This window comes from Mirounga leonina, unplaced genomic scaffold, assembly GCF_011800145.1.
Source record: "Mirounga leonina isolate KUSES-001 unplaced genomic scaffold, KU_Mleo_1.0 Mir_91, whole genome shotgun sequence".
Taxonomy (NCBI): domain Eukaryota; kingdom Metazoa; phylum Chordata; class Mammalia; order Carnivora; family Phocidae; genus Mirounga; species Mirounga leonina.
This window is the reverse complement of record NW_023270839.1, coordinates 36,715,972-36,736,289: the sequence shown is the minus strand read 5'-3', so window position 1 is coordinate 36,736,289 and position 20,318 is coordinate 36,715,972. Positions and strand designations below refer to the sequence as shown.

The 20,318-nt window shown below is 34.1% G+C and overlaps 1 protein-coding gene across 2 annotated transcripts in view; it reads left to right on the top strand.

Annotated features, from left to right (window-relative positions):
• VPS13C (vacuolar protein sorting 13 homolog C) overlaps nucleotides 1-20,318 on the top strand; it is a 178,142-nt gene that overhangs the window by 116,130 nt on the left and 41,694 nt on the right. The window contains exons 49-63 of one of the 2 annotated variants that reach the window (XM_034994052.1): nucleotides 1,365-1,612; nucleotides 2,754-2,983; nucleotides 4,668-4,760; nucleotides 6,936-7,301; nucleotides 7,691-7,777; nucleotides 9,186-9,341; nucleotides 9,514-9,778; nucleotides 11,411-11,571; nucleotides 12,546-12,667; nucleotides 13,166-13,460; nucleotides 14,722-15,111; nucleotides 16,670-16,774; nucleotides 17,450-17,614; nucleotides 19,139-19,267; nucleotides 19,694-19,827. In XM_034994052.1, the coding sequence (XP_034849943.1) occupies nucleotides 1,365-1,612; nucleotides 2,754-2,983; nucleotides 4,668-4,760; nucleotides 6,936-7,301; nucleotides 7,691-7,777; nucleotides 9,186-9,341; nucleotides 9,514-9,778; nucleotides 11,411-11,571; nucleotides 12,546-12,667; nucleotides 13,166-13,460; nucleotides 14,722-15,111; nucleotides 16,670-16,774; nucleotides 17,450-17,614; nucleotides 19,139-19,267; nucleotides 19,694-19,827 (2,946 nt within the window). The remainder of the gene's footprint in view (nucleotides 1-1,364; nucleotides 1,613-2,753; nucleotides 2,984-4,667; nucleotides 4,761-6,935; nucleotides 7,302-7,690; nucleotides 7,778-9,185; nucleotides 9,342-9,513; nucleotides 9,779-11,410; nucleotides 11,572-12,545; nucleotides 12,668-13,165; nucleotides 13,461-14,721; nucleotides 15,112-16,669; nucleotides 16,775-17,449; nucleotides 17,615-19,138; nucleotides 19,268-19,693; nucleotides 19,828-20,318) is intronic. The other variant, XM_034994053.1, reaches the window with a different exon arrangement.

Here is a 20,318-nt window from a genome sequence, read left to right as displayed (position 1 = left end):
TTTGAAGTGCATCAAGAAGTAGTGCTAATATCAGATTCAATTGCTTTGAAGTTTGAATTAAAGGGGCATTTAATAATAAAATGGTGTACCGTCTTAAAAGCGGGAACTAAGAGAATGTTAGAATTTTAATAATGAAATCCACATGGGGTGGTTTGTTGGTAATATTTTTCTAAATTGTCTTCAGTAGGCAGGATTTTTTTTTTAATGTCTGAAAGTTTTAAATTTTTGTCTTACTTATTTTGTCTTTATACATATATTTTTTAAAGATTTATTTATTTGAGAGAGAGCACGAGTGGGGTAAGGAGCAGGAGAAGCAGACTCAAGTGGGGTGAGGTGTAGAGAGAGAGAGGGAGAAGCAGACTCTCCGCTGAGCAGGGAGCCTGATGTGGGGCTCGATCCCTGGTCTCCAGGATCATGACCTGAGCTGAAGGCAGACGCTTAACCGACTGAGCCTCCCAGGTGCCCCAATTTTGTCTATATATTTTAAAACAGTGTTCTGAAATTTCTTTCAGAGTTTTACTAGAAATGGAATCCCTAGCATTTTCACCTTATCACCCCAGTTTTAAAACATTAACTTATATCAACCTTCAATAAAGTGGGAAATAATGTAACTTTAATAGTGAAATTATATTTTTATTCCTCCGTCAAATAATGAGACATAATATTTTTGTGCTTGATGTTCTTTGGAGAAAAACTATGCTGCTCCCTAAACTGGGACTCCACTGAATACATACTGGATACTTCTGAGCCCTTTGTTTTTCCTAGAGATGAATAAATGAGGAAAGAGTGCTAGCATGCAACCAGCTTTTCTAGTTTGCAAATTTCGTGTTTGGGGTGGCAGTCCACTGTTGCGTAGGCAAGAATGATAAAGGCCTTCCTCTATTTGGTAACCTGCTTGTCCCAGCACATGTGAGGATGTGTGGGAACAATCATTGCAGACCCTTATTAAACACTGGCTGATATGAATTGGATTGAATACTTTTGGACTCAAATTATAGAGGATGTTTGGAGATAAATTCGTTCAGGGAGGTTTTATTTTGTAAAATAATATAAAGTGGTTGTCCTTTAAATTTTGTGGGACCACATTAATGTGTTTTGTTAATTGCTGAAATCCCTTTCAGTAGTCATTCATTCATTTTTCTGCTATTGCATTATAATTATAAAATATTCTGTAATTGCTTAATAACATGAATCATAGGAGACTATGCCTTGGTTGCTTATTAGCTAATTAGACTGTGGTTAACACTGATCTGTTTTTTAAGATTAAAAACTCGAAGGTGAAAGATTATTAAGATGTTTAGGAAATTTTTCACCTTTTAAATTATTTTTGCAAGAATAAAATAATGAATGTATATATTTTTTAGAATGATTGATAAAAAGAATGACCAAGATGACAACAGTTCCATGATTGATATAAGTTACAAACAAAGCAAAACTGGAAGTCACATTGATGCTGTTCTTGATAAGCTATACGTATGCGCCAGTGTGGAGTTTCTGATGACTGTGGCAGATTTCTTTATCAAAGCTGTGTCTCAGAATCCAGAAAATATGGCAAAAGAAGCACAGATTCCGCTACGGCAGACAGCCACAGCAAAAATGAAGATGGAGAAAGGTTAGCAGAACTTATCTGTTGTAGATGACAACTTGTTAACAAAGATTACAGACAAGAAAAAGGGTGAATGGACAATTTAAGAAAGTAAAATTGCTCTTTCCAATTTAAATATATTCTGTGGAAAAACTTTAGTAAGCATAAATTTTTCAGAGTTAGAGTAGAAATATTTATCGGATTAGGGGCTAGGAAACACCTGCTCTGGTTCCAACTCTGCCATTAACATTGCCTTACTTATCCAAAAATTGAGGGAGTTAATCTGGGTCTTTGGTTGGCAGCCTGTTTTATAGAAGGGCAATCTTTTATTTAAAGAAAATATATGGAAGAATTATAGCATATTGAAGAACAATTGAACAAATAGAGGCAGAGGGTGGGCGTATTGGAGCACCTAGCATGATGCCCCTGGACATCACTATAAACACCTTAAACTCAGTGGAGTGTTTGTGGATGTCTGGTCTTAGTGTACACTGAAGTCACTTCCCTGTTCAATAAATTGTTTATTCCAGCATTACCAAGTAGACCAGTGATTTTCTTTGTTAAATTATGACTCTCTAAGGTGAGGCATTTATCTTTCTAATGTATAACTCAGCAAGACTGGAAAATGCCATTTATTGGCAAGGTCAGAATTTGATTTTTCCATTTACCTTTCCTAAACAGTAATCACATATGATATCTCTATATTCATACACATATTTAATGTATTTATACTATAGATTGTAGGACACTATGTATTTTATGGTAAAGTCAAAGCGAACTTTGATAAAAAGCATCTCTTATCCTCTTCCTGATATTCCCCTCTCCTGTTTTCCCCTCCTTGTCCCTGCAACATAGCATAATACACACTCATGTACATAATGTACACACCTTAATTCTGACAAAAATAACTTCAAAATAAGATTATTCTTGCTAGGTCAAAGTGGAAATGATCTTCTTATGACAAATCAGATTGCATTATCCCACACAATCAGCATTTGTTAATAATCATTTATCATTAGTATTAATCAACTATTAACATTGTTAATTCTACCATATCTATTATAGCAAGATATTAGAAACAGCTTAGTGACTTATAGACAACATATACTCAAGAAACAAGAGATATTTTACTACAACTTTTTTTGGTTCCTATTTTTTTTTTCTTCAGATGACTCTGTAAGACCAAACATGACTTTAAAGGCCAAGATCACAGATCCAGAAGTGGTATTTGTTGCCAGTCTGACGAAGGCTGATGCTCCTGCTCTGACAGCCTCATTCCAGTGTAACCTGTCTCTGTCAACATCCAAACTTGAACAGATGATGGAAGCTTCTGTGAGAGATCTTAAAGTCCTTGCTTGCCCTTTTCTCAGAGAAAAAAGAGGAAGAAACATTACCACAGTAAGAATTAGTTTATTCTAAGCTTGGATTGAGAATGGCAGAAATGGTGGATTCATAGAATCCTAGAACGTGAGAGCTCTGTAAGACTTCAGAGATTATTTACTACAAACCTGAGGTTTTACAGATAAGGATGTTGAGTTCCAAAGATGTTAAATGATTCAGCCATAGCTGCTAGTGACAGAACTGGGAACTACCTTTAGACTCATTTTCTTTTCATTGTGCCATCTTTTGTTGAGCAGTATTTGAATTTTAGTACAAATCAACATTTCTTTTGAGCTGTTTCTGTTGTTTACCACAGTATATCCAGTGAATGACTGAACGAATGCATGAACAATTATTAAAATCTTTAAGCTTAGAATGAAAAAAAATTCAATTGGAGTCATGAGACCAAAAGAGATTGTGTTTTGCTGTTTTAAAAGTTAACTTCAAAAAATAAAATAAAATAAAATAAAAGTTAACTTCAATTATGTGTTCACATTATTGTTGAAAAATATGATTTTAATTAACTTAATTGCCATACCAATAATTTTTAAATGTTAAATTGAGGATTTAACATTAAAAAGGATCGTTATATGACTCATTTGCAGTGTTTTATTTTTTTTTAAGATTATTTATTTATTTGACAGAGAGAAACACAGTGAGAGAGGGAAGACAAGCAGGGGGAGTGGGAGAGAGAGAAGCAGGCTTCCCATGGAGCAGGGAGCCTGATGCGGGGCTTGATCCCAGGACCCTGGGATCATGACCTGAGCCGAAGGTAGACGCTAAACAACTGAGCCACCCAGGCACCCCTGCGGTATTATTTTAAATAAATTAAATAAATTAAAATTTGTGGGCCAAATGGCTTACAGAAAGAAATGCAATGCTAGGCTTAGTCAGTACTTTATCATGAAGCATTCTTTTGGCCTGTCACAGAAAGCTTGTATTAATCCATTAAAAGCTCATCCTAATTTTTTTTAAATGAAAGTTAATGCAACACTAATTCCTTATTCAATTCAGGTGCAAGGTTAGTTTATTTCCTTGATGATATATGTATATAAATATAAGCTTCATAGTTTTAATACATCGTTGGATTTGAAGATTTGAAATTTGTTCTTATAAGGACCTTAGCTGATATTCAAGACTGACCTCTTGTTGATCATATGGAAACTGTTCATTACCTATCTTACCACAGTCTTTTTTTAAGGTGTTAACAGGACTCCTTGTTTAAAATAAGTCTCAGGTGATTTAGTAGTCATAAAAATTACAATGAAATAGCAGTTTAATTTCCTCATATACTTCTTTGTGAATATAATACTTTAACATAGTCTTTACCTCATTTTTACAGATATTTTAAATACATGTTTTACAGAGGGCATCATTAAAACGTATTTTAAGGAAAGGAAACATTTTAAACTTCTATTAGTAAGTGTGCATCATTACTTAAGAATTTGATGTAGAGGAATTGATCAGAACTGCTTAAAATACTTTTCCAATGTTAACAGATTTGTCATAGTTCAGAAGAGCCCTCACAAGAAATTCTCAGCTAGTTTAATTTACCTTTTGCTTTTAGTAGTAGGCTATAGTTAAAGATCTCCAGTTAAGTAAGACATATTCTTGTGTGTATTTTATATGTGTGTGTGTGTGTGTGTATATATAAAACAGATCTATTACTAAGGAAATGTGAATTTGATTTATTTGTTTTTAGGTCTTACAGCCCTGTTCTTTATTTATGGAAAAATGTATGTGGGCCTCAGGAGAACAAAATATAAGTATTATGGTTGAAGAATTTATAATTAAGGTTAGTGCCTATCATGTTATTTGGGTAAAAATTCTTATTTTTCTAACAATATCTTTTGATCTCTTTTGTAACTACAGCATTATGCTAGTCACCTCACATACTCAAACAGTAAATACCACTAACGTTAAAATGCATTTTTCTTTAAAGCAAATATTTATTTCTTTTTAAAAAGAGTACTTTTAAATATCTACAAATGATCAGTATAGTTTTTGTCTATTATTTTTGCATGTATGTGTGTTGGGGAGATTGGGGGACAACAGAGATAGGGTGGGAAGAGAAGGGGAAGGAGGGATGGAAAAATGAAGTTGCTATTATTTGTCATAAGTTATTTTTAGGTTTTTATTTGAGATATAATTTGAATTTAATAATTATGTAATTAAATGTTTTATTTGTCTTATAAAATATTTATGACAGATGAATGCTAGAAATAAGTTATTGGATTTGCTTTTTTTTAAATCTCTTACATTTGAAGTATTGAAAAAAAACCTCTCTCTTCTCCAGTGGCATTTGTATTTTTTAAATATGACCCATGATTGGTTAGAAATGGAAGATTTAGAATACTTTCCAAAATCTATTTCTCTCTCTGTCCAAAGGACACAAAATTGAGGTTCTGATAGTAGCTTTACTATAAAATAGCCAATAGTGATTAAACCAAGGCTCAAACTAATGTCATTTGAATTACCATACAAATAACAATGTAGTTTTCTCTCAATATTTTAAAGTACTAGGTAGTTCTAGATTGTATTTTGTTAACAGATTTACTTTTTTAAAAACTTAAAGTATGGGAGGATTGTCTTTCTTTGTATATCAGTTTGTTTATTCAGCTAACACTTTTTGAGCTCTTACTATGAATGAAAAATGTCCTGTTCAAGGCATTGGGGATACATAGTCCCTACCTTCAAAAAACTTAAGGACATATTAAGAAGCAAATCAGTGAGTCCAGCTTTCAGAGGTAGAGGCATGCACAATATGCTGTTGGGAGCACAGACAAAGGGCCTCTAACTCAGACCAGGACATCAGGGTAAGCTGCCTTGAAGTGGGGCTACTTGAACTAAGTTTTGAAAATCTGATGAAGGTTAGATGGAGAGGGAGGATGAGGATTATCAAGACAGTACCGACAATATGCACAAAAGCAGAGGTATGAAAAACCCTTTACAGGCTTAGAGGGGTGATCCCACGTGGCTGGAGAGAAGGGTGTGGTGGAGTTGTAAGATTGAGAGCACTAATTATAGGTGACATTAATAAGGCAAGAACGAAAAAGTGACTTAGTTGACAGGTAAGTTTGGGAAGAGGTACATACCAGATCCTTCTTTTGGTGTTGTAATCATATATTCTTAGCATATTAAACAAGTAGAGGTTGTGAGAACTGAACAGTATAGGAATCCACTTAACTTATTTAACCCAGTATTGCTCAAACTTTGGGAAACCCTTGCTAGCTAATTGATTAGGCATCAGATCACAAAGGCCTTTGTGTCCTAAGCTAAAGAGAAGTTTGAACTTTGTCCTTAAAATTAGGGGAAGTTGAAGATTTTAGGCATAGGAATGGCATGCCCAAGTTTGGGTTTTAGAAAAATAATGCTGGTGGAAGTGTGGAGGGTGGGCCATGAGGGTGCTGACTGGACCTAGAGGACCTTGTCATGTAGAACTAAGGCACAGTGATAGGAATGAGGAGGTGAGCAAAGATACCATACAAAGATAGTAAGAGGTGGATTTTGCAAATCTTGGGCTAAGTGTTAGGGGATCTGTGGTGATTCATAGGCTGTTTGTATCAGTAAGACAAATGAAAGCCATGTATGTATATACCTTGATGAGCATCATACGCTTTGGCTTAGTTAATGCAGCAGCTTGAAAAATGAAAAATTCAGTTACACTTCTACATTTTTCTGTTTGCATAACACTATTTTACTCTGAATCGATCAATTTTAATTTTAGGTTTTGACAGTTGACATATAACGTTAATTACTTAATTCCAGAATACCCTGGGCAGAAATCATTGTTATGAGGTTAGTTGTCTTGACATATCATTTTGTGTATTCCCTTTGGTTTTCCTTAGGTATGAACGTAATATATTTAATATTTACCTATATTTAATTCATTTTTAAATTTTCATGTTATGTATTCTTCTCATCTGAGAAATAATTTATTCTTAAAATTTTTCTGCTTGCTTTTTTAAAGATTTCGCCCATAATTCTGAATACTGTGATGACAATCATGGCTGCTATGTCTCCAAAGACAAAAGAAGATGAATCCAAAGATACATCTAAGGAAACAGAAAACCTTTGGGGTGTCAAACCTATTAGTGATTGTAACTCTTGGTTTCTTGGTGTTGACCTGGCAAGAGAAATAACAGAAAATTTCAAAGACTTTCAACATCCATCAGTAGAGGAAAAGTGTGCTGTTGTTGTAGAGTCGGTTCAGGTTACCTTAGAATGTGGCCTTGGGCATCGAACTGTACCTTTATTACTGGCGGAGTCTAAGTTTTCAGGAAACATTAAAAATTGGACTTCCCTTATGGCTGCTGCTGCTGACATGACATTAGAGGTACGACCACAGCATTTAGTGCTTCCAGAGCCAGCTTCTCAAAAGTACAGTTGCAGGATTAAGATGTGAGCTTTTCTTGTTTGTGCATGGCCGCAGCGAGTGTTTATATATGAATAGATAACACATTCTAACATTTAACTTGTTGATGTGTAGTAGTATTTAGTTGATCATTATTTTTTAAAGTTTTTTTTGTTAAACAATTTGTTTATGGCAGTAAAGTAAGAAAGAAAAGGAAAATGCACCCTCTTTAGAGATATTCTTTGTGTCTTTAGGCATGTTAAAATGACGATTGACATATACATTAATTACATAATATTTTTTCCTACTGGTTATAGAAATATGTGGTTAAAGTTGAAAGACTCTGTTATTATAATCCTGTGCCTTTCCAGGTTCACTACTACAATGAGACCCATGCTGTTTGGGAGCCACTGATTGAGAGAGTGGAGGGGAAGAGACAATGGAATTTAAGGCTTAATGTAAGGAAACCATAAAATATCTTTATGTTGAACTGCAGTAAGGGCATTCACTTACATTTTTTAGTTCAGTGATTCTCAAGATGTGGTCTAGGATTCTGGAGTCCCTTTCAGGGCGTTCATGGGATCAGAACTATTTTCAGTAATACTCAGACATTATATGTCATTTTTATTCTCATTCTCTCATGAGTATACGATGGAATTTTCCAGAGACTATGTGATATTGCAACAGAATGAATACTGAGGCAGAAATGAGAATCCACCTGTCTTCTCTTAAGGCAGGCACTAGAGAGATTTGTAAGTGCCCCTCTTTTTACTATTAAAGATAACTTTAATAGTTATCTTTCATTAAAATATTAATTTTTATAATTAAAAATATTAAAATTATATTTATATATAGTAATATATAATATAATATATAATAATATTAAAAATATTCAACATATAATTATTTATGTTGAATATGAATAAATATTATTCAACATATAATTATTTTTAAATGAATAAAGTTTTCTCAGTTTTAGTTTCTAATAGAGTTCACGTGATAGGTATAATCCATATAAATGAAGCTTTTTGAGATCCTCCTTGGTTTTAAGAGACCAAAAAATTTGAGAAAACTTGAATTCTAGTTGATTTTTTTGTGTTATCTCTTTATGGTATTTCTTGAGAGCACTTCAGAATCCTAGATACCAAAGCACATTTTTCTAGACTAAAAGGAACGTGAGTTATATACCCTTAACAAATGATCACAACTCAACTTTCTGAGGTAGCCTGACTGAAGTGTGAGGCACTGAAATCGACTCAGCAGATTCTTATTTTAAAGATGAGAAGTCACTTAACCTGTGTCCCAGTTTCCTCTCAGTGAAGTAGTAATATTTCTGACCTACCTGTCTCTGGCCCAGACAGGCTAACAAGTAATTTTTTTTAAGGTTTTTGAGCTCTATTAGAACAAAAACTATGATGGAATCTGATGGCTGGTTGAAAGCTTATCATATTTTTTATAGGTGTTAACAGTAAAAAGTAGAAGGAATTCCACATTACCTCCAGTAAGGATCAGTTTAGACTTTAGGGTCGTCTTAGATTCCTCATCAACACATAAGGACTGACTAGTCAGGTGTCACTAGGTCAATAGCTTGTTCTGGGGAATGCACAAGAGACAAATATCGTAGCTGACTTTGAGTGCTTTCGTGGCACGATTCTAAACATTACCTCATGTACTGACTATACACTGAAAGAAAGATTGCTGATCTGTGCTAAATCTAAGTGAAGAATGATTATTTTTGAAAATGAAACATTTAAGGAGTTTTAATACAAAGTGACCAGTTTAGGAGAATTTAACTCTTTGAGAGTTTTTAAATTTTATTATTAACTGACTAATAACTTAAATGTGTTATGTTATTTATCATCATAGGTAAAGAAGAATCCAGTCCAGGATAGAAGTTTAATGCCAGGAGATGATTTTATTTTTCTTCCTGAGCCACAAACAGCAGTTTGTATTTCTTCAGGAGATACAATGAATATAACAATATCCAAAAGTTGCCTTAATGTTTTCAACAATTTAGCCAAAGTATGTTTGGTTTTTGCTTGGAATCTTTCAAATGGGATTTTAAATTGAAACTTGTATGGATTATTGATGTTTGTCATCAAAATTAATTTCTTAAAAATGTATAGTCTTGTTTAATTTGGGGAAAAAATTGCATTTTGCAAAAATTTTATTGTGATGTTATGTTCCTTTTCAGGGTTTTTCAGAGGGCACTGCTTCTACTTTTGACTACTCTTTAAAAGATAGGGCTCCTTTTACAGTAAAAAATGCTGTAGGTGTTCCCATTAAGGTGCAGCCCAATCATAATCTTAGAGTAATAGGCTTCCTTGAGAAAAGTGGTGTTTATGATGTTGATGCTGGTCAGAATTTGGAATTGGAATATGCTAGCATGGAACCTTCACGTCAAGGAAAATTAGCTATATTGAGCCGTCAAGAAAGCTCCTTCTTCACTCTAACCTTTGGTATGCTATATTTATTTTATTTTAAGGGCATATTTGGAATTGTAGGTGTGGGACTTATTTTTGATAAAATATGAAGATATTGCTGCAGATACCATGGGAAACAACATTTGTAAAGGCTTGAAGCAAATAATTGATAAACTCTTGTCTCGTTTTCTTCCTCTAAACTTGAGAAAATTAAATTTGATGTAGAATTACCTTAGAGGGGCGCCTGGGTGGCTCAGGCACTTAAGCGTCTGCCTTCGGGTCAGGTCATGATCCCGGGGTCCTGGGATCGAGCCCCGCATCGGGCTCCCTGCTCAGCGGGGAGGCTGCTTCTCCCTCTCCCTTTGCCCCTCCCTCTTCATGCTAGCTCTTGCTCTCTCGCTAGCATTCTCTCTGTCTCTCTCTCCCAGTCACTCTCAAATAAATAAATAAAAATCTTTAAAAAGTTTCAAAAAATTAAAATAAGGAATTGCCTTCGATCGTGATCTTGGGGTTGTGGGATTGAGCCCCGCGTCCAGCTCAGCACTCAGCTCGGAGTCTGCTTGAGATGCTTTCTCTCCTTCTGCCCCTACCCCCACTAACCCACATCCAGCTTGCTTTTGTAATAGTCTTCATTTTAAATGTCTGATTAAACACATGCACGTGCACATAGGCTCTCTCTCTCTAAAATAAATAAATCTTTAAAAGAAAGATTTACCTGAGAAAACTAGATTTCTGTGCCCTTAAATTATACAATATGTTCTGTGCTTCAAAAAGAATGTGTGTTCAACGCGGAGAGGAAAATGAACTATATTCAGGAGTCCTAAAATATTATTATAAAAATTATTATATAAAATTATATTCAGAAGTCCTAAAATACTGGCAGTAATTATCACCAATACAAAGAAAAGGTGGTGTTGCTGTATAGTTGCAAGAATAAGGAACAGGTTGGATTTTGTTTAATTCATTTCTTAAAAGTTTTAATTTTAATTCTACTTAGTTAACATACAGGGTAATACTAGTTTCAGGTGTACAGTATAGGGATTCAGCACTTCCATATACTGGTACTCATCACGACAAGTGCACTTCTTAATCCCCATCATCCATTTCACCCACCCCCCCCCACCCCTCTCCCCGCTGGTAACCATCGGTTTGTTCTGTAGGGTTAAGAATCTGTTTCTTGGTTTTGTTTTGTTTGTTTGTTTGTTTTTAAGATTTACTTATTTATTTTGAGAGAGAGAGTGGGGGGGGGGGGAGGAGGGGCAGAGAGAGAGAGAATCCCTGCTGAGGATGGAGCCTGACGCAGGGCTCAATCCCAGGTCCCCGAGATCATGACCTGAGCTGAAATCAAGAGTCAGATGCTTAACCGACTGAGCCACCCAGGCGCCCCTGTTTCTTGGTTTTAAGACAACTTAAAACCCCAAGAGAAATTGTTTTGGGTCAAAAAATTTTATAACTAGTTTCTTTTCTTTTTTTTTTTAAATTTTAGTTTCTTTAGTTTCCTTTCTTTGTTAGTTCCTATGTCTTAAAAAAGCATTTTGTGTAGTCATCAGTTTTAGTCATAAAGAGGAACACTCTTGTCATTATTTTAAATTGCTAAGAAGTACTCTGTCTTAGAGAAATACAGGTAAATTAACATTTGGAATGCTTCTCACTTACGTTCTGCCTTAGTACCTCATGGATATACAGAAGTTGCAAAAGTTCCTGTTGCCAGATCCGGAAGACGATTGTATAATGTACAGAATCCCAATGCCAGTCGTTCTGACTCAGTCTTGGTACAAATTGATGCAACTGAAGGGAGTAAAGTAATTACCCTTCGCTCTCCTCTGCAGGTAATGCACTAAACTGAATTGTGTCCCTTCAAGTAAAACAAGAAGTATTCAGTCATTTAGCTGAATATAGGAAAATGGTAAAACATTAGGTCCATACTGATTATTCAGAAATAAATTGTAGATTAAACTGGCTGCTATTTCCAATCCAACCTACTTTTGTAATAGTCTTCATTTTAAATGTCTGATTAAACAGTTTTGTTATTTGAAAGCCCATTTTTGTTGTGGTCTAGGTTTAAAATTAATAAAACTTTTTGTCTATTTCTTTAAAGATTTAGAACTGGGAGTATTAATAATTATAGCTGCTTGTCAGATAGGATAACATTCCATTCTCTTTGTATATCACTTGGGACTGTCTTTTTTCAAGTATGTGTGAAGGAATATTGGAATGATCTCCCCAGAAAAAAATTTTAGTATCTTAATCTTTTCTACCTTTAAGACTTTATCCATTTTTCTTCTGTGCATTATGACAGGTTTCATTATATGGTCATCAAAAGAACATTTCTTCCTACTTAAAACATCAGATATAAAATGAAAGGATTTCCATTTTTGGCCATTGTTATCTCTCAGTTTGCTATTAACTCTAGCCTATATTGTAGTTAAGGAAAGAGAGTTGTAGTACTTTTCCTCATGTTTCCTTTGCTATCCTTTCCTGTTTTTGCATGGTGCATTGAAAAAAGGTTTTAATGGGGAAAATATTACGGCTGAACTCTTCAAAATTAATGTATATTATACACTAACAATGAACATAGAGGATAGAGCATGTGAATATCCTAGAAATTTTTAACTGCCCCTTAAACATCAAGTTTCTCACATATAACCTTTAAATATCCCAAAATGTTTCAGTTATCCCTAAAAATATCTTCTAATACTGGGTTTGAAACTTTTTAGATCAAAAAGTCACTATGTGCAGCTCACACTTTTCTTTCAAGCATCTGTATCTTTTTAAACAACTTGTATGTCTTTTTACCTAACAGATTAAAAACCATTTCTCTATTGCATTCATCATCTATAAATCTGTTAAGAATGTTAAGCTATTGGAGCGCATTGGAGTAGCCAGACCTGAAGAGGAGTTCCATGTTCCTTTAGATTCATATAGGTACATACTTCTTTGAATATACTAAGTTTTAAAAGGTTCACAATACATATTTTTAATTCTATGAATTGGGATCTATATTCTAGAAAAAATAACCTTCTATTTTCATTATCTAAAATATGTAAAAGCCAGCTTTAAGACATACATAAATATATTTATTTAATCACTGAATTTACCAGATGAAAATCTCTTATTGTATATTCAATGTTTTAGAATTTTCTGAAAGCTGTCTTTATTAGATTGCCTTTATATTTGAAGTGACTATTTTTTCTGACTTGTCACTGTTTACAGATTTTTTTTTTTTTCCAGAAAGTTCCTGCATGGGTTAGCTGTATGACTTTGGGCAAGTTTCTTAACCTTTCGTAGCCTTGTTTTCCTCATCTGTAAAAATTAGAATAATAGTATTTACCTTGTAGTGTTACCAAGAAGATTTAATGAGATTCTTTTTCTTAAGTTTTTGATAAAAACTTTTTTCCCCACTCTGTTTTCTTTTTTCTCTAGATGTCAGTTGTTTATTCAGCCAGCTGGTATCTTAGAGAATCACTACAAAGAATCCACCACTTATATTTCTTGGAAGGAAGAACTTCACAGGAGCAGGGAAGTCAGATGCATGCTGCAGTGTCCATCAGTAGAAGTCAACTTCTTACCTCTCATTGTCAATACAGTTGCTCTGCCTGATGAATTAAGCTATATATGTACCCATGAGGAAGACTGGGATCCGGCTTATATTATTCATCTTTATCCTACCCTCACTTTGCAGAACCTTCTCCCATATTCTCTAAGATACTTACTCGAAGTATGTCTCTTGTATTTTGTTTGACCTTTATTATTGCAGAGTGAATTCTGTTTTGTTTTGCTTTTTACTGTGTTTTTAGTTGAGGTCAGTATTTTCCATAGCATACTTTAATATTAATAACAGGAAAAACTGATACAGCATTAAGCATATGACAATCACTGTGCCATGTGCTTTACATGTTTTAACACATTTAATCCTTGCAATAACCTTCTGAAGTAGGTACTATTATTATTATTAGGCCCATTTTACAGATGAAGAAACTGAGTCACAGAAGGTTTAAGTAACAGGCCCAAGAACCCACAGCTAGTAAGTTGTAGAGCTGGGATTTGAACCTGGGCAATTTGGCTCTTTTGCTCCCTTCCACTGAACTCTGTTGCATCTGCTATGAGTTAAGAACCATAATAACCTATTAATTAAGTAAAATTCCATTAGCTAAGGGATAGAAAAAAGCCAGTGGGGAAATATTTCATCTTACTTTATTCTAAAATTAATTTTAAAGTTTTTATTTTAAAGTTAATAGTATGATTATTTGATCCAGGTTTCTGTTGAACTTAAAATAATTTGTCTAAGAAATAACAGGGAACATTTTTTAGTAATGATGTATGGTAAATATTTTTAGATTTTCATGCCACAACATTTTAAAATACAAAAGTCTGGAAAGTGTTGGAACCTAAATTATTTCTTTTCTTCATCTGACAATGAGTCATCCCTGAGGTGTAAAGACTAAAATGAATTAAATGAACTAAATAGTACTTATGCAAGAGAAGCTTTCAAAAAGAAAGCCTGATTTATTATGTGGCTATTATTCATTTAAAAAATAATTCTACCTTACTTAGCTTGTCAGAATAGTTTGATATCACTTTCCTTCTCTTTATGTGGGAACCACTAGGCATAGTGTGTGAATAGCAGATGAAGCTGAAACCCAGGCACTTAAGTGGCTCATCTAATGACATAGACAACAGCCAGCATTCCTTTTATTCTTGGCATAGATCTGACTTTTTTTTCAAAACTTATGGCCATTGGCCTACTTACTCATGGCCAAAAGACAGTTTCTGCTTTTGGCTATGATACAGTGTTTTCTTTTTAGTTGTTAGTGGTTATTGGACATTCATAATTTGTAAACATACTTCACTGAACACTTGTCAGTTAATCTGAATCTGGTAGGTTATTTATTAGCATTTTTATAAAATATGGATGTTGCTATTGAAGAGGTTTTTAAAAAATCACTAAGCAAATTTAGTTTTTGTTTGTTTGCTTTTAGGGAACAGCAGAAACTCATGAGCTCACAGAAGGCAGTGTTGCTGATGTTCTACATTCAAGAATCAGTGGAGAAATAATGGAATTGGTTCTGATGAAATATCAGGGCAGAAACTGGAATGGACATTTCCGTCTATGTGATACACTTCCCGAATTCTTTCTTGTATGTTTTTCCTCTGACTCCACAGAAATGATGTCAATTGACTTGTCAGTACATGTCAAACGAATTGGCAGCCGGATGGTGCTATCTGTCTTTAGTCCCTACTGGCTGATCAACAAGACTTCTCGGGTTCTCCAGTATCGTTCGGAAGACATTCATGTGAAACATCCAGCTGATTTCAGGGATATTATTTTATTCTCTTTCAAGAAGAAGAACATTTTTAGTAAAAATAAGGTGTGTTTTGGTTGATATAACAATTTAAAATAGATAAATTCCTAATCTGGAAACTCATGAGTCATTTAAGCCTTCCTTAAATCCATTCTTAACAGTTTGCGAAGTGCCACTGGTACGAAGTAGGTCCAAGGAGACTTGTCAGGAATACATCAAGTGAGATGTTAGGACTAGCAAGAGTTTCCCAAAGCTGAATTGCCCTTTTCTCCATGGCCTTTAGAATTACTTCTGTTCTTTTAGTAGTGTCAGGTAGAAATCTTGATTTTAGGTAGTTTACCAGTGATGAAATAGCATTTCAGAAGGTGGAAGAGTTGGATTTGGCTTCTGTTAACTGAGCCCACCTAGGTATGAAGCACTAAGCCAGGCCTCTGAGAGAGAACCTAGTGTCTAACCCTGGTCTTTTGTGCTCTGGTCCCTTCTTTCCTTTGTAGATTCCTGTCTTGGAATTGCTTATCACACACTGTCCCAAGTCACTGCTAGGCCTTTTGTCTGTGCTGCACCCTCTGCTAGAATGCCTCTTCCCCTCTTCTTTCCCTGTCTGCCACATCTTTTCTGGTTACCTGCTTTTCATTCTTTCGCTGTCATTGTGCTCAGGCCTGACATGTGTGAAGGATTTCTAACTGTCTAAAATGGAGCTAGGTATTACATCCATGTCCTCTTAGAGCAGTGGTTCTCAAATTTCAGATTAGAATCACCTAGAGGACTTTTCATACACATTTCTGGGTTGTGCCCCTATTTGAGTCAGTAGGTCTGGGTAGGGTCTGAATATTGCATTTCTAACAGATTCCCAGGTGGTGTTGATGGTGCTGGTCCAGCCACCACATTTCGAAAACCACTGTCTTAAAGTATCGATTAATCCATAGTGTTGTAATTACCTGTTTATGTCTCTTACCTCTGGTTGTCCTCAGGCTTTTTATAATCTAGTTGGGTAGATGGAGGAGCACAATTAGATCTCTTCTTTAAAACTTTATCTAACTCTCATAGCTAGAAGTAAACTTTTTACCTTCTCACCTTGATAGCATTTTGTACCACTCATGTAGCCATTAATCACCTTGAGTCTTACATCATAATTATTAGTATGTGTTTCCCATCTCCTTGTTTAGTTGGAGCTCATTAAACAGGAACTGTGTCCTGTTGTCTTCCATTCTGCTGATCATGATGCCTTTCATTTAACATTTGCTGAATAAAGACATAAATTCTCTATGTTTTAAAAACTTTAAGAATTTGTTAGCTCAATATCTTAAGTGTAACACTGGAAAAATGTCAGTTTACATTATAGTTTTTTTTTTTTTAAACAACAAAGGGTCTCATTGGTGTACATCTTTAAATTCACTAAACTCATTGCATAGGTGAATGGGAAGATCAGAGCTCTGCTTTTATTTGGCTGGCCTCTAGAATATCTGTGGTTCTGTGACTCATTGGCAGTATGGCTTTGATTATTTTTTTTCTGTGTCCCATGTTACTAAATAAATTTCTAGTGATCTAACAACTTTCCCTCAAATAAAATATTAATATAGTCTTTTAGGTTTCTTATATGATGGTTATGTGTTCTCTGGTGTAGGTACAATTAAAAATTTCAACTAGTGCCTGGTCCAGTGGTTTTTCATTGGATACAGTGGGAAGTTATGGGTGTGTGAAGTGTCCTGCCAGCAATATGGAGTACCTGGTAAGATTCCGCTTGCTTACTTACCTCTGACTTCATTCACATTTTCTTTGGTTCAGTAAACCAGCTAGATTCTAAGGGGTACAGAAATTTGAATTCTAAGTATTATGTAAAGGACTGTTATCTCTATAAATTTCTGTGGCCACTAGTATCAGGACAAAACCTGAATTTATAAAAAGTTTAAGACAGTAAGTTGAATCCTCATTCCATACTGTTCTCTGCCAAATGTTTCTTAAATATTAAATTTGATTATGAAAATTTGAGTAATCTGATGCCAGTGGACCTGTTTTATTGCCACTTTGAAATTTTCATCTTATCTCATTAACAGAGTGATGATAAAACAGCAAAACTTGAGCCTCTCCACTAATTATAAAACAATTTATGTTTGGAATGTTAAAAAATGAATACAAATAAAATAAATATTATGAGTCATCATTAGTTAGATTACCACTTGATATTTCTTGAATTGATTTCTGATGGAGCCAAATTAACCAAAAATTTTTCTTAGTGAGAAGATAATCAGTAGTTGAATATGGCTTATATTAGTTACTTTATTTAACAAGCGTTATTTTAAAGTATTTTAAGAAATCCGTGTATGAATGGGATATGTGTGTGTACCTTTCAAAGAATCTATATAAAGTACTGGGAAATGATAAACTTGTTTGTTCCTTTACACAGGTTGGTGTTAGCATCAAAATGAGTAGTTTTAATCTTACACGAATAATTACTCTGACTCCCTTTTGTACCATTGCAAACAAGTCATCATTAGAACTAGAAGTTGGCGAAATTGCATCTGATGGCTCAATGCCAACTAATAAGTGGAACTATATTGCTTCTTCAGAGGTAAAATTTTCCTTTACTATAACTGGCTCCTAAAACGTACAAATAAATATGACATATAAATAAGAATTGCATATACTTCTTTGTTATACCCATTTTGCTACAATATTTGTGTATTAAAATACGATGGCCAACTTTGACTTTTCTTTTGCACTGTAAACACATGTTAAAAAAAGAAGAATAAAAGTACTGGTAATATTTATCACTAACCAGTCTAGAGGGCTAACACCCAGCCTCTAGTTCTTCCTATATGTATAGAACATATGGATGTGTATTGTGAAAAGAAGATAAAGATAATGTACTATGAATTATCTCAATAGGATAATGTCTCTGCATTCAAGAAGCATATAATCTTGTTGGCGAGCTGAAGACTCATATAAATTAACACATGGAAGAAAATATATGCTAAGTTATAGGTGGTTTTAGAATTTCTGAATAGATTATCTGAAAGTTTCCTTGAAAATTTCCTAAAATTCAACCCCCTCACTTTACCGAGAAGGAAATTGAATCTCATACTTTTCTAAAGTCAGTACAGTCATTGGAAGTCACCATCATTGTGGCCAAGATCGAAAGAGAGTGTTTCATAGAAGAGGTGGGATTTGAACTAAACATTGCAGGTTCAGTAAGATTTTAGGAGTGAAGAGAGTGAGGGAAAGAGTGAGGAAGAGGACAGGTGCAAAGATGAGTATTACTGCTTGAATTTGCCTGAGTTTTCAACCAAACCAGCTGACCTTAAAGAAAGAACCATTCTTCTGTACATATCAAAAACAAAATTGAATATATATTTAAAAACTTAGCAAGAAGCTTAAGAGGAGGGATTCCAGTTACACAAATTCAGAGCTCTGAGAGGCATGGGCTTTCCAAGGCTCTTAGAATGATCTCTGTAGACTTGGCAACAAATAAATGCTCATTATCATTGATGTGGGTTTGATAATAGTAGCATTTTTATTCAGAAATAGAATTTATCTAGTATTGTATAACAGAGGGACATTTTGTATTAGGAACTAAAACCTCAGTTTTATAGATAAGGCTCAGAGAGGTGTATGCTTTGATTAAGATCAAACCGTTAGGAAGGTAATGTTAGGATTTCCAGCAAGGTCTGTGGTGTTCTCTTCTCCGTCTTCAATGGTCTTTCTAGTTTATCTAGGATAAGATAACACTGAAAGAATTCATAGTGCATTAAGGAATTATAATGGGATATGCACAAAAGCAGATATTTTAAGATTATAGGTTTTAAATATTCAAGATATTTGAGGCATTCTTAATCAGTAAGCTCTTTAGTTTCTCATAATTATTCTATAAGTGCATACAGACTAATAGATCTGTGTTCTTCCAATGGAGTTTCTTTGGTTTCATAAATAAGCCTTATATTATTAATAATTTTAACATGAGATGTGGAGGAAATATTTTAAGAAACTTAGTAATAATTGTATCATGATCAGATTTAGAATTGAAAACTTAATTAGCCATTGTCTTATTTATACCCCAGTATTGTTTTAAGGCTGATCTTAACTTTTATATTTTTAGTGCCTTCCCTTTTGGCCTGAAAATTTGTCAGGCAAACTTTGTGTGAGAGTGGTGGGCTGTGAAGGATCCTCCAAACCATTTTTTTATAACCGACAGGATAATGGCACTTTATTGAGCTTAGAAGAGCTGGTATGTTTGCATGGTTTATTTTAATTTATTATTTTATTATGTTTTCATGTTTTATTTATTTATTTATTTATTTTTATTATGTTAGTCACCATACAGTACATCATGTTTTCATGTTTTAAAATACAGTATCTTTGATTTTTAAAATTTGCTATGAAATATTTTATTGAAACATGCTATAAAATCTGCTAATTGAATTTAAATTAAAAAAAACAGAATTCAACTGGAAAAAAAATCTGGTAATCATTTAAAGGTGCTAATATATCTATTTGTGAGGTGCTATACATATATTTGTAAGAGATCAGAACCAGTGTGCTTTTCAGTAAGAACTTAAGAAAACAGACTTTTTGTGTCTACATAACTGATTATTCCAAATGTCATTGCAAGCTAAACCAATACCTCAAACAGAATTTTTTTTTTCTACAATAGAATGGGGGTATCTTGGTGGATGTAAACACTGCTGAGCATTCAACTGTCATAACCTTTTCTGATTACCACGAGGGATCTGCACCTGCCTTAGTGATAAACCACACATCACAGGATGTCGTCACATACAAACAGAGGTATGAAAAAAAAAAGATTCATGGGAAATCTCATTTGCTTTTTACTGGCCCACAGTCCTAAGAAACACTTGGGGTGGTAGATTTGTTTCACATTCCACATATTTTCTGATTTTAGAAAGGTAACATGGAACACATGCTGTTTATTATAATACCCTCAGCAGGTTTTGGGACAGTTTCTAGAGTCCAATACATTAACATTCCTGCAGTGAAACTTATAAATATTCATACCAAGTGGGATATATCAAAACTATTAATAATCTCACCTCAGTTCAGATTAGGTTTTTTAGCCAAATAACTTTTGATACCACACTAATAGAAAAATCTTTGGACGTATGGAGCTTTTAAAATTTTGGAATTGCATATAAGGAACTGTGAACCTATTTACCTGTTTAAGCATTATTATTCTTTTGTAATCTGGAAATACTCAGTAATCCTCTCCCTATAAATCTCTATCAAGTTTTTTTCCCCCAGTAGAGGTGGTAGAAGATTAA